Here is a 14,659-nt window from a genome sequence, read left to right as displayed (position 1 = left end):
CACTAGTACACCTGGTACTTATCAATGATTTAACAAGTTGAACACGGAACTTCTCACCCCAAAAAGCTGAGTTATTACAACAGACCACCAGTTCACGTCTAGTGAATGTTCTTATATATATATATATATATATATATATATATTATTCACCGGTCATATGATAATTAATCTTTTTATATGTTTTACTAATAAACATTGTTATTTTTTACGTTGGCTCTCTGTACATTGTGTTTCGTTGCTGATATTCAGCGCAGCCGCTTGTTCTTTTTCTATGACATCACCACAATACTACACATAGTATTCCAGCAAGCGCAGACTATCAGGAACATAAAATTGTGATCATTTAATCCTACGAAACACGTATTGGTTTTCATTGTTATTTGATGATTAGGCGCTCGTTTGTTGCAGTTTTTTGTTTTGGTCTCCAAAAGGATATATAGTGTTCCCTATAGAAATTTTAGAGGGCAGGGCGTCGAACTGCGGGGGCATATGTGTACGCACGCGGCAAAGGGACGTGGCCATGCAAAATAGGGGCGTGGCTATGTAACATCATTGAAGTGGGCGGTGCAGCCCCCACAGATTTTACTACAGGGGGCATGGGTGGCTGGCAGCGTCACTGTTGGGGGGGTGTGCCCAGCACCTACGGAGGTGCTGGGCTTCCCCCAAGCTCTCTCTCATAGTGTGAATGGATGCCATGCGCATGCGCACGGCATCTTCACACGCTGGGAGGGCAGGAAGCGGCCGGCTGTTTTAGCAGGGCGCCGCAGAAAGGGCAGGCCGGAATTTGCCTTTAAAAAATCGGGCAGGGCGCGGTGCCCTGCTAAAACGACCTAGCGTGAACACTAATACAAATGCACTGAAGATAGTACAAAGATGGACAACTAAAATGGTGCATAGCCTACATCACAAAACGTACCAGGACAGACTAAAAGAGTTTCATATTTGTAGTTTGTAGCAGAGAAGGGAAGGAGGGACATGATAGAAACTTTCAAATACATAATGGAATCAGGGCCGTCTTAACAGCATTGTACAAAGCACTTAACTGGGGCTTCTAACCACCCATTTACAGGAATAAAGAAAAAAAATCATAACTTTCCCCTTCCTACAGTCCTGCTCGAATTGTGGGGCCCTGGGCAGCTGCTCATTGACCCCATACTTTAAGATGGCCCTAAATGGAAAAAGGTAGGTTCAAAGAAAATTTGAGGAAAAATGACTTCACAGAAAGGGTAGTGGATAAGTGGAATAGCCTCCCATCAGAGGTGTTAGAATCTAATATGGTACATTTTAACATGCTTGGGATAGACACAAAGATATCCTTACAAGGAACTAAGGGGGACATTTACTAAGCAGTGATAAGAGTGGAGAAGTGAGCCAGTGGAGAAGTTGCCCATAGCAACCAATCAGCACTGAAGTAACATCTATAATTTGCATACTATAAAATGATACAGAGCTGCTGATTGGTTGATGGGGCCACTTCTCCTCTGGCTCACTTCTCTGCTCTTATCACCGCTTAGTAAATGTCCCCCTAAGGATCAAAAAGGGTCTAAGGTTACTATAAGGTTAATAAAAGGGACAAACTAGATGGGCCAAGTGGTTCTTATTTGCCGTCAAATTCTATCCCTGTAATTTGAATATTTTGTGCTTATTTTTACTGATTTGTATTTATTATATATCTTTAAATGCCACTGACTTTTTCCTACTCTAATCAGTTTCTCTCTATGCTGATATCAAGTTTACCCTTCTTTTTTATTTTATTTTCATTTTCAGCTACCTTATTTCTGGAACACTGGAAACGCTTACAAATGAAGTTAAGCTATTTTTGGGATCTTACAGGCTTGGAAGAGGAAGAAGTAAGTATTATTTCTTTCTTTTACCACCATTAAACATTATATGCAGGGGAGATTTTTAGTAAGGCCGTGAAGAGTTAACAACCTGATGGCCGTTTCACAAAAATACAGAAAAACTGTATACTGTATTTTGTTTTTGTAACTACTCATAAAGAGCTCCGATTTTACATAATATCAGGAATTCACCCCTGATTTTAAGTATTACTGTGCAAATTTCTTTTTACAGAACACATTTTATATTTTCCCAGAAATTATACGGATAATATTTATATTGGACAGTAATTATATTAAATGTATGCTAACTTAGAGGCTACTAAAACAAACTTACAGTATGTAATAAAAATAAGTAATAAGTATTTCATAAAAAAAAATAATAATTGCCAGCTGTCTTGATATTTAGGTGGAGATTCATCAAAGCTTGGATAGAGATAAAATGGAAAGAGATAAAGGGGGGTAATTCAGAGTTGATCGCAGCAGCAAATTTGTTAGCAGTTGGGCAAAACCATGGGGGTCATTCCGAGTTGTTCGCTCGCAAGCGGATTTTAGCAGATTTGCTCATGCTAAGCCGCCGCCTACTGGGAGTGAATCTTAGCATCTTAAAATTGCGAACGATGTATTCGCAATATTGCGATTACACACCTCGTAGCAGTTTCTGAGTAGCTTCAGACTTACTCGGCATCTGCGATCATTTCACTGCTTGACGTTCCTGGTTTGACGTCACAAACACACCCAGCGTTCGCCCAGACACTCCCCCGTTTCTCCACCACTCCTGCGTTTTTTCCGGAAACGGTAGCGTTTTTTCCCACACGCCCATAAAACGGCCTGTTTCCGCCCAGTAACACCCATTTCCTGTCAATCACATTACGATCGCCAGAACGATGAAAATGCCGTGAGTAAAATTCCGAAGTGCATAGCAAATTTACTTGGCGCAGTCGCAGTGCGGACATTGCGCATGCGCATTAAGCGGAAAATCTCCGCGATGCGAAGATTTTTACCGAGCGAACAACTCGGAATGACCCCCCGTGTGCACTGCAGGGGAGGCAGATATAACATGTGCAGAGAGAGTTAGGGCCCATACACACTTGCCGATAAAATGAGTGACGTCGCTCATTTTCCCGCTTCCTGAGCGACGTTGCTCATTTTATCGGCAAGTGTGTATGCCGCCAGCGATTACCGATGTGTGGCCCCGCGAGTCGGCAACGAGCGTCGCTGTCGCCAGTGCATGCATGCAGGATCTGGACTGTCGTCCACGACCTGCATGCAGGGTTGGTGGAGACGTGAAGTCACTGAGCGATATGAGCGGTCATATCGCTCAGTGTGTACAGTCAGCCGCCGACCGGCCGGCCCGGGAGGGGAAACATTAGACGAAGTCGCTCACAGAGCGACATCGTCTAATGTGTACGGACCTTTAGATTTGGGTGGGTTATTTTGTTTCTGTGCAGGGTAAATACTGGCTGCTTTATTTTTACACTGCAATTTAGATATCAGTTTGAACACACCTCACCCAAATCTAACTCTCTCTGCACATGTTATATCAGCCCCCCCTGCAGTGCACATGGTTTTGCCCAACTGCTAACAAATTTGCTGCTGCGATCAACTCTGAATTAGGCCCAAAGTACCAACCAATCAGCTTCTGTCATTTTACAGGGAGTGCTAGATAAATGGCAGTTAGAAACTTATTGATTAGTGCTTTATCTCTATCTACTTTATCTCTCTCCAAACTTTGATAGATATCCCCCTTAGAATGGTGTGTTTGTTGTTTAAATTTCTGAATGTGGTAATAAAATAGCCCTTCACGTGTAGATAATAAATGGTAATACAGGTTGAGTATCCCTTATCCAAAATGCTTGGGACCGGAAGAATTTTGGATATCGGATTTTTCCGCATTTTGGAATAATTGCATACCATAACGAGATATGATGGTGATGGGACCTAAATCTAAGCACAGAATGATTTATGTTACATATACACCTTATACACACAGCCTGAAGGTCATTGTAGCCAATATTTTTTGTAACTTTGTGCATTAAACAAAGTGTGTCTACATTCACACAATTCATGTATGTTTCAAATACACCTTATACACACAGCCTGAAGGTCATTTAATACAATATTTTTAATAACTTTGTGTATTAAACAAAGTTTGTATACATTGAGCCATCAAAAAACAAAGGTTTCACTGTCTCACTCTCACTAAAAAATTTCCGTATTTCGGAATATTCCGTATTTCGGAATATTTGGATATGGGATACTCAACCTGTACCAGCAAAATGTGACCATTTTCACACAAAAAATGGCAATATCCATTTACTCCAATGGGGCAGATCCAATTAATAGGCTAATTTATCAATGAGTGATACATTTCATTGTGCATGATAAATTGCACCAGCAAATCGGCTCCTAATTTCCATGTCACAGGCTCAGGGCCGGATTAACAATGGGGCGGATGGAGCTGCAGCTCCAGGCCGCCCCATCAAAATAGGCCCACAGCATCTGCTGCATTGCGCTGCTGTACACAGGAATAATTTTCTTTCCTGTTACAGCAGCCTAAGGCCCCGCCCACTGAAACAGCAAACCCCTTTCCCCTGGTTTTCTTGCCCGGGGTTGAAAAGACGGACTTAATAATTGTGCTAATAGTGGCGCAGTGGAAGGCTTCACAAGCCCTCCCTGCGCCGCACAGTATCTGAATCTCCAGCGCGGCAGCATCGTGACGGCGTTGCATCATCTCCTCTCATCTCCTCCCCCCCCCCCCCCCCCCCCGCATCCTGTCACATCCAGGGCCCCGTCGCCCCGTCGGGACATCGCATTCCGCTGTGAAATGGTAACTACGTCCGCGCCGCCGCCCCATTACCGCTTGAATAACTGCTGTGCAAGTGTGCACTGTATGCAGCAGCCAACCCAGCTCTGCTCCGTGAAGGCGGCCCTGACACTTGCTGTGACTGAGCTACCCAGCAGCTACTGATCACAGGTGACTGGCTGCAGCCGCTGCTGCTCAGAGAAGGGATGTCAGTGTCCTGCAGTGCCTCTGGAAAAGGTATGCACTGCCTCTGACTGAACATGTGCCTAATTATATTATCTATATATTATTTATCTATCTAGCTATCCATCTAGTAATGTATTGCTATCTAGCTTGTCATTTTTTGCCAAATCTCTACACACACACACACACACACACACACACACACACACACACACACACACACACACACACACACACTAGTTTAACAGTCTCCGCCCCTGCTCTGGCTGGGATCAGTACGAAATCCCGCTGTACGGGATCCCGGCGGTCAAAATACCGACACCGGAATCCCGACCAGCACAATCCCGACAGGGGTGGTGAGCGGCACACAGCCCCTTGCGGGCACGGGGCCTCACTACACTCGGCACACTATTATATTCTCCCTCTATGGGTGTCGTGGACACCCACGGAGGGAGAATATGTCGGGATTGTGCCGGTCGGGATTCCGATGTCGGTATTTCGACCGCCGGGATTCCGTCCGGCGGGATCTTGACCGCTTTCCCTCTGGCTGGCACCATTTCCTCTACTTCATAGCCCCCTCCACCACCACCACCTCCAGGTGCGGCTATGATCCCTCTCCCACTGCAGCTTCTTTCCGACTCCCCCAACACATACCTCCCAACTGTCCCCATTTTGGCGGGACAGTCCGTTTTTCACGGTCTGTCCTGCTGTTCCACCCGCAGGTCGCAGTGTCCCGCGGGTGGGGGAAGTTGGGAGATTCCCCCCCCCCCCCCCCGTCACTCTCTGCTCTGATCAGAGCAGCGGTGAATAGATGCTGTGTGCATGCGTACAGCGTCTATTCCTGGCAGAGAGGGGCAGGGGGCATGGCCAGCAGCTCACTGAGCACTGTCCATGCCTCCATAATGACAAAAATGGGCTGCGTGGTTTTCAATAGCGGCGTTTGTCATGAGGCCACGCCCTAACTGATAGGCCATGCCCCCTTACTGTGAGGTCACGCCCCTAAATTCGGGCTCGCGCCGAAGGCATTCGTTGCTGTCCCTCCTTCTGTGGAGGTAAAGTTAGGAGGTATGCCAACACCTTAGTCGTCCTGCACATCCATTGCAAATATTCCCGCCCTATTCCCCGTCACAGTTCTGTCCAGAACCACTTGCTCCCACACTGAAATCGGCTTTTCTTCCTCTCCTAATAATACAGTTATTATGTCTATCTATCTATCTATCTATCTATCTATCTATCTATCTATCTATCTATCTATCTCTATCTCTATCTCTATCTATCTATCTATCTATCTATCTAATAAACAAGTGGAGAAGTAAGCGCACAGGTATCAATAATAATGCACCCTAACCCAAACCCCCCTTCTAATGCCTAAACCTAATCTCCCATCCCCCGGGGTGGGACACAAGCACGTCCTGCTAAAAGAACGTTCGGGATTCCAGGCAGCAGTATTTTGACGCCAGGATCCTGAGCTCCGTCTGGATTTTGATGCCAGCATAATGTCTCCATTCGGGATTCTGGCATTGGTATTTCGACCGCTGGGTTCCCGTCTGGTGGCATTGTAACTACATCCCTTCCCAAGTGCCTTATAGTGTTAAAGAATCAACAATCAACGTAAAAAAAAATAATGGTTGGCATTAGCAGTCGGCTCGGTCAGTTGACCAATAATGATTCATGATACATGAAATGAAAAAATAGGCAAGACATCACGTGTAACGTTTTAACACTGCATATCTAATAAAATACTGTGCTAGTTGGAGTTAGGAGCTACGGCGAGTTCCACAAATACATATACAACTCCAATATTTTTTTTAGATTTTTATACACCATTTTATTTAACAATGGGGGTCATTCCGAGTTGTTCGCTAGCAGATTTCGGAAGCAGCGCAGCGATCAGGCAAAAAATCGGCACGTCTGCGCATGCGGTGCAATGCGCACGCGCGTCGTACTATTACAACAAACAATGTAGTTTCATAAAAGGTCTAGCGAAGCTTTTCAGTCGCTCTGCTGGCCACAGAGTGATTGACAGGAAGTGGGCGTTTCTGGGTGTCAACTGACCGTTTTCAGGGCGTGTGCAGAAAAACGCAGGCGTGCCAGATAAAAACGCAGGCGTGGCTGGGGAAACGGAGGCATGGCTGGCCGAACGCAGGGCGTGTTCGTGACGTCAAAACAGGAATTGAACAGTCTGAAGTGATCACAAGCTAGGAGTAGGTCTGAAGCTGCACAAAATTATTTTGTAGCCGCTCTGCGATCCCTTCGTTCGCACTTCTGCTAAGCTAAAATACACTCCCAGTGGGAGGCGGCATAGCATTTGCACGGCTGTTAAAAACTGCTAGCGAGAGAACAACTCGGAATGACCACCAATATCTACAATATAAAATGCAGGTAACAAACATACAGGAGATAAAATATATGAAAGCTTATCTTAAAATAAGCTGAAACTGCAATTTCCACATAATACAGAATGGACAAATTGGGGGGATAGAGGCTTTTGAAGGCAGGTTATAGTCACACCCTACAGCACACACTGCACCCCCTATGCCGACCATACCTCCACAACATTGGTCACAACCCCTATATCACTAGTAACACCCCTGCAGCACTGATCACATCCACTACAGTGGCTCACAAAATAGGCCCTTCATAAATTTCAGCTCCAGGCCCATGTGGACCTTAATCTGGCACTGCACAGGCTGTGTTTGAAAAATGACAGGAGGTGATTGGCTGGTGAAATTTATCACTCACAGTGAAATTTATCACTCATTGATAAATGAGCCTGTTAAACATCCTAGTGATATTTGGTGGACCCCCTTTATTAAAGTAAACCTTAGTTACCTTCTAATACCAGTAAATAAAGACACGGAGACATGATTTTGGCAGAAAAATTGCTAGCTATTTATTTGACCCTAACCATAGCAAACCTGTAAATGGAAAAATTTGTTAAGCTGCCGAATCACCCGGCAAAATGGTGGCAGAAAAAAGAACGGCTCTATTAAACTATTGGTAAACTTAAATTGGTAAACTGACCGAAACCGTCCAACACCTTATCAAAACCGGTAATAGGTGTCAACACAACCCCCACAGTGACTTCCCACCGCTCCTGGGTGCCCTGCCGCTGCCTCCCGGATGGGTGGTCGAGCGGCCATTAAGTCGATGGAGGTGAGTGCACCTAAACCAAATAAACTGAAACTTACTACCTATATAAGCGATACAACTACAAACTGCCGTTCTTTTCCGCCAAAAGCGAAGGACTCCCTCCCAGAGTCCTCGCACCGCCACCATAACCTAACCTAACTCCTGCAACACTATGAACAGATCCTCCAGGAAAAACATCATCCCCTCATTGGATAGATGTACACCATCAGGCCGAAAAAGGTGTTTGTCTCGGAACCGAATCCTAGGGTGGCGAACCACTTTGCCTCCGTGGGCCAAGACCCACTTCGCCACCGCCCCATTCACCTTTATCCTGGCCTCATCTATTACGCGTCCGTCCTCCACACCGCGCCAACTCAACCTTGGCACCATCAGGGAAAAAACCAATACGCAATTGGTCCATGCTGCGGCCACCTTTGCCAGATCTTGTATCATGGCCCACCTTAGCTCCAAGGAAGTCCTCTTCCCCAGGTCGTTGCCACCTAAGTGGACAACCAACACCTTGGGAACACCATGCTTCCTAGCTTGACTGACTAATCTACTCAATAGATCTGTCCACATCATTCCTCGCCAACCAAGCCATCTGATTCCCTGACCTCCAGGGAACCTCTGAGCCGTATCAGAGGCCAAGAACCTAGCTGCCCAAAAGACATAAGAGTGGCCAACCACCCAAACGGACAAGCCATCAGCGAAACAACCTGAATGGAGGAAAAGGGGTAAAATGTGTTACTAAAATCTATACCAGAAATAGAAATTGCGTTAACCTGAAGGATCTGCCAAAAAAGAAAAATTTTGTTGATAGCTTCCTAAGTCGCAGCAGTCACGGCCTAGCCGATCTCCCGATATTCTAATAAATTTGAAGCAAAGCATTAAGACTTTAAGGGAAAGGTAAAAAAAAAAAAATCAAAACGAAATCAAACAGGGGGGGGGGGGGTATAAAAAAGAGGGTAAAACATGAAATAACTCAGCTGGAGGTGAAAGCATAAAAACCTGCTGAGGGACTTTGATAGCAAAGATTAGCCTAATTAATGATTAGAATTCAGTCCGTCAAGTCAGGCAAAAATAGCAAAATAACTCCAGACCCCCGCTGCCGGCTCACGCCCGCAGCGGCAAGTGGCTAATCCCTGAGTAGGATCACACACGGGTAAACGAACCAACATATAGTGAACATAACATATGCATAAACCAAGCAAACCTTATCTTACTCTAACTTATTGATGCCAGCTACGCTTACGCAAAGTATCTCAGGCGACGGGGCGAATGTACCGCTTATAACAGGACGACTTCCATCGCCCCACCGCCTGGATCTGGGCTCCCGAAAAACCCGCGGCCGCTGCCGCCGTAGCAGCCCCAATGCGGAAGGAGTGTGTACCGAAGTGAGAGGGGGAAAGGCCCAAGCTCGTCAGACAGCGACCCATCATCCACCGAAATTGGAACTTTGTTACTGGCAGCCCATCATAGTGCAGCAACCCTGACCCCCGACAGTCGGGCCTTACTGCCTCATACTGCACTGCCAGCCGTACTGGGCATATGCTCTCCTCAAGTGCCGGAACCAGGGTGACCCATCGGCCCTTCCCCACCTGGTCCGTCTTAGAGCGTCGCAATCTGCACAGCAAGGACCTCCCACTCACCACCACGTCCCCCACCAGCATGCGCGAATCCGTTTGCTTAGAAGGCGCTACCAACTCCGAAATCCTAAAGGCACCGTGGTAGGCCATAGAGAAAGCCAATCTAAAAAGCAGCGATTCAAACATAGACGATGCGATGGCTCCCACCGACCCAATGATGTCAGGCAGCAAAGCTGCATCAATGGGCCGCCTCCTGTCAGGCGGCGTAGGTGCAACGCGCGCCCATCCTTTCATAGCCTTCAGCAGAATCCCGCTTTTCGTCAGATCGGGAACACCCTTAATTCTGCAGAAGAACGCAATGCCAGCCAAGTACCGGGACACCACCGCTCTCGACCTACCCGAAACATAAAGCTGCCAAATAAAAGAAAGCATCATCCGATGCCCACTCTTACCTCGTTGCTTCCGTCCTCTAGCAAATTCTTCCCATTCGCTCCAGGCCTGTTCGTAAGCCTTAAGCGTGGATGGCGCGACCGAGCGCAGTGCTAAACCTTCCAGTCCGGCTCGATGACCTGCCAGACATAACCGGGACAATGAAAACCCCGTTGGTCGGCCTCGGGAGCCAACAAGTAAAACCTATCCCAATGCCCTCGCGATAGCGCATCAGCGACCCCGTTCTCCAGACCCGGCACATGCTGCGCGCGGAACCACACGTTCCTGCGCAGACAAGTAAGCAGCAACTGCCCTAGGACCCGCAGCACCACCAGCGATTTAGCCCTCTGGTTGTTAATCGCGTGCACCACGCCCAGATTGTCGCATCTGAACAGGATGCTGCGATGCGCTAGCCGCTCGCCCCAAATCTCCAGCGCAACCATGATGGGAAAAAGCTCCAGGAGCAGAAGGTCCCTAGTGAGACCCGCCTGATGCCACTCCGCTGGCCACGATGCCGCGCACCAAGATCCCTCAAGATAGCACCCAAAACCGGATGCCCCTGCCGCGTCGGTGAAAAGCTGCAATCTGGCGCTATCTACCGTCGGTGCCTGCCATATTCGAACCCCGTTAAAATCTTCCAGGAACGAGGCCCACACTGCCAGATCTCTTTTTATCTCGGCTGGCAACCGTACAAAGTGGTGCGGCCTGGCACACCCCGCGGTTGCTCTTTCCAGCTTCCGGCAGAAAACCCTGCCCATCGGGATGACCCGACAAGCAAAGTTAAACATGCCCAGCAAGGATTGCGCCTGCCGCAGCTTAACCTTACGCGAGCCCATGAACTGGCCAATGGCCTCGCGAAGCTTAGCCACTTTGTCCAAAGGCAGACGACACTCGGCTGCCACTGTGTCGATCTCGATACCTAGAAATGACAGGCAAAAGATCGGCCCCTCCGTTTTGTCTTCGGCAACTGGCACTCCGAAGTGACAAAACAATGCTCGTATACTGAAAAGCAGGTTGCCGCACCGCGGCGAACCCGCCGGACCCGTACAAAGGAAATCATCGAGGTAATGGGCAACGCCGTGCCCACCCGACGAAGACTCCACGCACCAATGCAGGAAGGTGCTAAAACGTTCAAAATACGAGCATGAAACGGAACATCCCATCGGCAAACATTTGTCGATGAAATATTCCGATCCAATCCGGAAACCCATAAAACGAAATGAGTCCGGATGGAGGGGTAGCAACCTGAACGCGGATTCGACGTCAATCTTTGCCATGAGGGCCCCAGCTCCGTAGCTGCGGACCAAATTGAGCGCCTCGTCAAACGATTGATATACCACCGAGCAATGACCCGGAGGTATAGCGTCGTTGACCGAGGCCCCCGGTGGGTAGGAGAGGTGCTGGATCAGACGGAAGGCCCCAGGTGTCTTTTTGGGCACCACCCCCACCGGGGAGATGACGAGATCAGCCACGGGGGGTGAAGCAAAAGGCCCCACCATCCTGCCCAGCCTGATCTCCTTATCGACTTTTTCCCGCAATACTAAAGGCAAAGCTCGAGCCGACTGCAGGTTCCTCTGCGCCCTAACTGTAACCTCGCTTGCAACAGGCAAGCGGAACCCAAAACTAAAACCTTCGTATAAAAACCCGGCATCCTCCTTATTCGGATACCAACTCAACCATTTACGCATAGCCTCTAACCTAATTGGCGTTGGCGCCCTGAGGAGCACTCCCGCCGGGTGCTCCTCTAGAGTAGGGTTGTTTAGCGCGGGGACCCTGCCGAGTATTCTTGAAGCAGGAGGAGGCCGGGTGGGAACCCCCGCAATGGAGGCAAGCGTGACGGAACCGACACTGCTTGCCGTAGGTACATGCCGCGTTGTTAAACGCGAAGCATAACCCTTTCGTTCCTGTCTGTTTCCCAGTCCGGACGGCCGACCTAACTGGCTTGGCCGACCCGCCGTCCCCGCCGGGCGCATGGGCGGACGGCCCGACCCGGTGTCCGTCCGCCCCTGTGCCCCGGGGCTCCTTGGCCTGTTGTGAGGCCCTGGTGACCCTAAGCCATACCTCCACGTCCTTGAACCCGAAGTCCATCACATACAACCCGTCCTGTTTCTCTCTGAATTCCTCATCATATCTACGCCATTCGTCACCCGCCGACGTGCGTTGCATATCATGCACGAGGTGCAGGTACCGGATGACATTCATATGCTCGTCTGGCCTGTCCTCAAGGTAACAAGCCGCGAAAACCCAGAAACCTGCCAGCCAGTTATCGAACGTGCGAAATGCCTCGGCCCCTATGCCCTTCTTAGCGGTAGCTGCCTTGAACTCCCTCTTCGCGCCTTTCGTCAAGACGAAGACATCCACGTAGTCCCCCCTACGAATGCTTTTGCTGCAGCTATCCCTAAGCCCTCGCATGACAGCGGTATATTCGCAGCGAACCACGCCTGGCAAGTCGCGCCGCTTCCTAGCCTTGCGAGATTCTTTGCTAACCCGCCTTCGCCTCTTATGCCTCTCCTGCCTCCCAGCCGCCTTTTTGGCGTATTTAATCGCCCTTTTCTTCGCCTTCGCCGTGCTACTTATGTCGGACACCGCCGAGGAAAGGGAGGAGGAGGAAGAAGAGGAAGAAGAGGATGAAGGGGACGAGCTGCGCGAACTTGAGGGAGTACTCGCAACCGACCCAGACTGCTCCGCCTCACCTGAAACCGTAGAATGGTCGGATCCAGATTCATCAGGGGCGATGTACGAAACGTCCTCCACTTCCGATTCCGCTTCCTCCGTATCCGTCTGATCAACTGCGGGCAAAAAGGGGGAAGAGGACCCAGAGACACACAGTGGCGAGCGCCTAGCCCTTCCAGGCGATGGCGTGCCGGATGAACGCACATTCTCATCCCGCCGTGGCTGCTGCTGCAGCTGAGCCGCGGCCGCACCAAGCTCACGGCACGCACGCGCTACCCTCTGCGCGGCAGAGCCCGCACCCGCGTCCGATCCGCTAGGAAACCCCCCCGGACCCAACCTCGCGCTCGGGGGCCGCTGAGAGCGGGCCCAAAGCTGCCACCACCGTGGCGAGGGCCGTAGCGAAAGCGTCTTGTGTTATATTCGCATCCCGTGGCGCAGGCGCGTCGCCTGCTGGTTGCCGAGCGGGCGGAACGCGCCGTGTGGACCCGCCGCTGGGCACGGGAAGCCATGACCCATCCGGACCACAAATCGGTCGGCCCTGCGGGGAAAGGTCCGTAATGACCGGGCACCTCACCCTGGACATAAACCCCCCCCTACTTCCTGTGCCCGCCCGCCCAGGTCCCCCGGAAGTGCTGGATGAGCTGCCACGTCCAGCCCGGGAGGCCCTGCTCTGTGCATCATGTGACGCCCGCGGTGCCGTGCTGCCCATCCTTTGCGCACCGCTGGGCGAAAAACCCCGAAAACCTGGTTGATCACCACCAGGCCTGCTTTCCCTCCTCGCCCCGCCGGAACTAATCCGCAGCGAGGAGGGCTGAGGGGACACGGAACGATGCGGCGTCGCTGCGCGCACCCGTGCGCGAGAGACGCCGCCGGAGCCGCGCGTTGGTGCGCGCGCCCGTCGTGCGCGCGCCCCACCGCCTCCTGTCCTGGTGTCCCCCGCTGCCGATGCAGCCTCTTGCTGTGCACTCCTATCCGACGATCCGGCTCTGGGCACACCGACGGGCCCAGGCCGGATCGCCGTCACGTCTGTCGCCCGCCCAGTTCTCCCCCGCCGCGTGGAGCTTCCAAGCGGCCCTGGCAGGGAGGACCGGCTGGGTGTCACCGCAGCGGGTGCCGAGCGGCGTCCAGCGAGGCGCGCTAGCGCGCGCCCGCGGGCTCTCACCGTCCCGACTCCCCCGACTGCCCCCGGAGGCGAGGACCGTTGGTCCCCTCTCTCCAGGATGTCAGACCTCCGGACCGCCACGTGCCGCCCACCGCGGCCGCCAGCAGCTACACTCGCGACCGCAGGGTCGCCGGAGGAGCGCGTCCTGCGCCCTGCACCCAATGACCCTGGAGCAGCCCCATGCGTATTAACGGCCTCCCCGGCGCCGGACATCCCGGCCCCGGGCTCAGCCTCGCTGGCCTGGTAACGGGCTGGCGCGCCTACTGATCGGCGTGGGCGGCTGGAGGCCATATTATAATTTGTTTCCTAAAACAAGTGCACGAAATATAGAAGGGTGAACAATCTGCCAGGCAGAACTCATCCCAAGGAAATTCAAACAGCAAAGAGGCCCAAAATGGCCACTGCAGCCTATATATACCCTAACCCTCCCCCTTTTCCTAAGGCTGTACTACCTCACAGCTAGTTCCACCCCTCACAGGATGTTTAACCCATTCCTCTCCTATGCAGTCAATTCTTTCTCCTAAGTGTGAGCTTCTGTGGTAGCCTCGCACAATGTGCTTTTTGTAAAAAATAAGTGATTTTATTACCAATATAACATCCCACAGAGACAATTCCTGTGAGGTTCCTGTGGGACCTTGCACATATTTAGATAGGCCCCTTTGTATGTAGGTCATCTGGTGAACATCTGCAGGACAATATTTTTATAAAGTGTGCAGTTGATAATTTGCATGGGTTTTGGAAAAGTTGCCCTGTCACAGTTTCCATAAGATTTTGCACCAATAATTAGAATATTGAATATAAAGCCATTTACATTGGGCGCCATGTGTACAAACTGAGCATTTGCCAAAGC

At 50.4% G+C, this 14,659-nt stretch overlaps 1 protein-coding gene across 1 annotated transcript in view; it reads left to right on the top strand.

The window, feature by feature from the left end:
• ANO2 (anoctamin 2) overlaps nt 1-14,659 on the top strand; it is a 498,883-nt gene that overhangs the window by 250,902 nt on the left and 233,322 nt on the right. The window contains exon 13 of the mRNA XM_063928499.1: nt 1,768-1,850. Coding sequence (XP_063784569.1) covers nt 1,768-1,850 — 83 coding nt within the window. The remainder of the gene's footprint in view (nt 1-1,767; nt 1,851-14,659) is intronic.

Source organism: Pseudophryne corroboree, chromosome 6 (assembly GCF_028390025.1).
Source record: "Pseudophryne corroboree isolate aPseCor3 chromosome 6, aPseCor3.hap2, whole genome shotgun sequence".
Taxonomy (NCBI): Eukaryota; Metazoa; Chordata; class Amphibia; order Anura; family Myobatrachidae; genus Pseudophryne; species Pseudophryne corroboree.
Note: the sequence above shows the minus strand (reverse complement) of the source record. Positions and strands in the feature narration are given on the sequence as shown.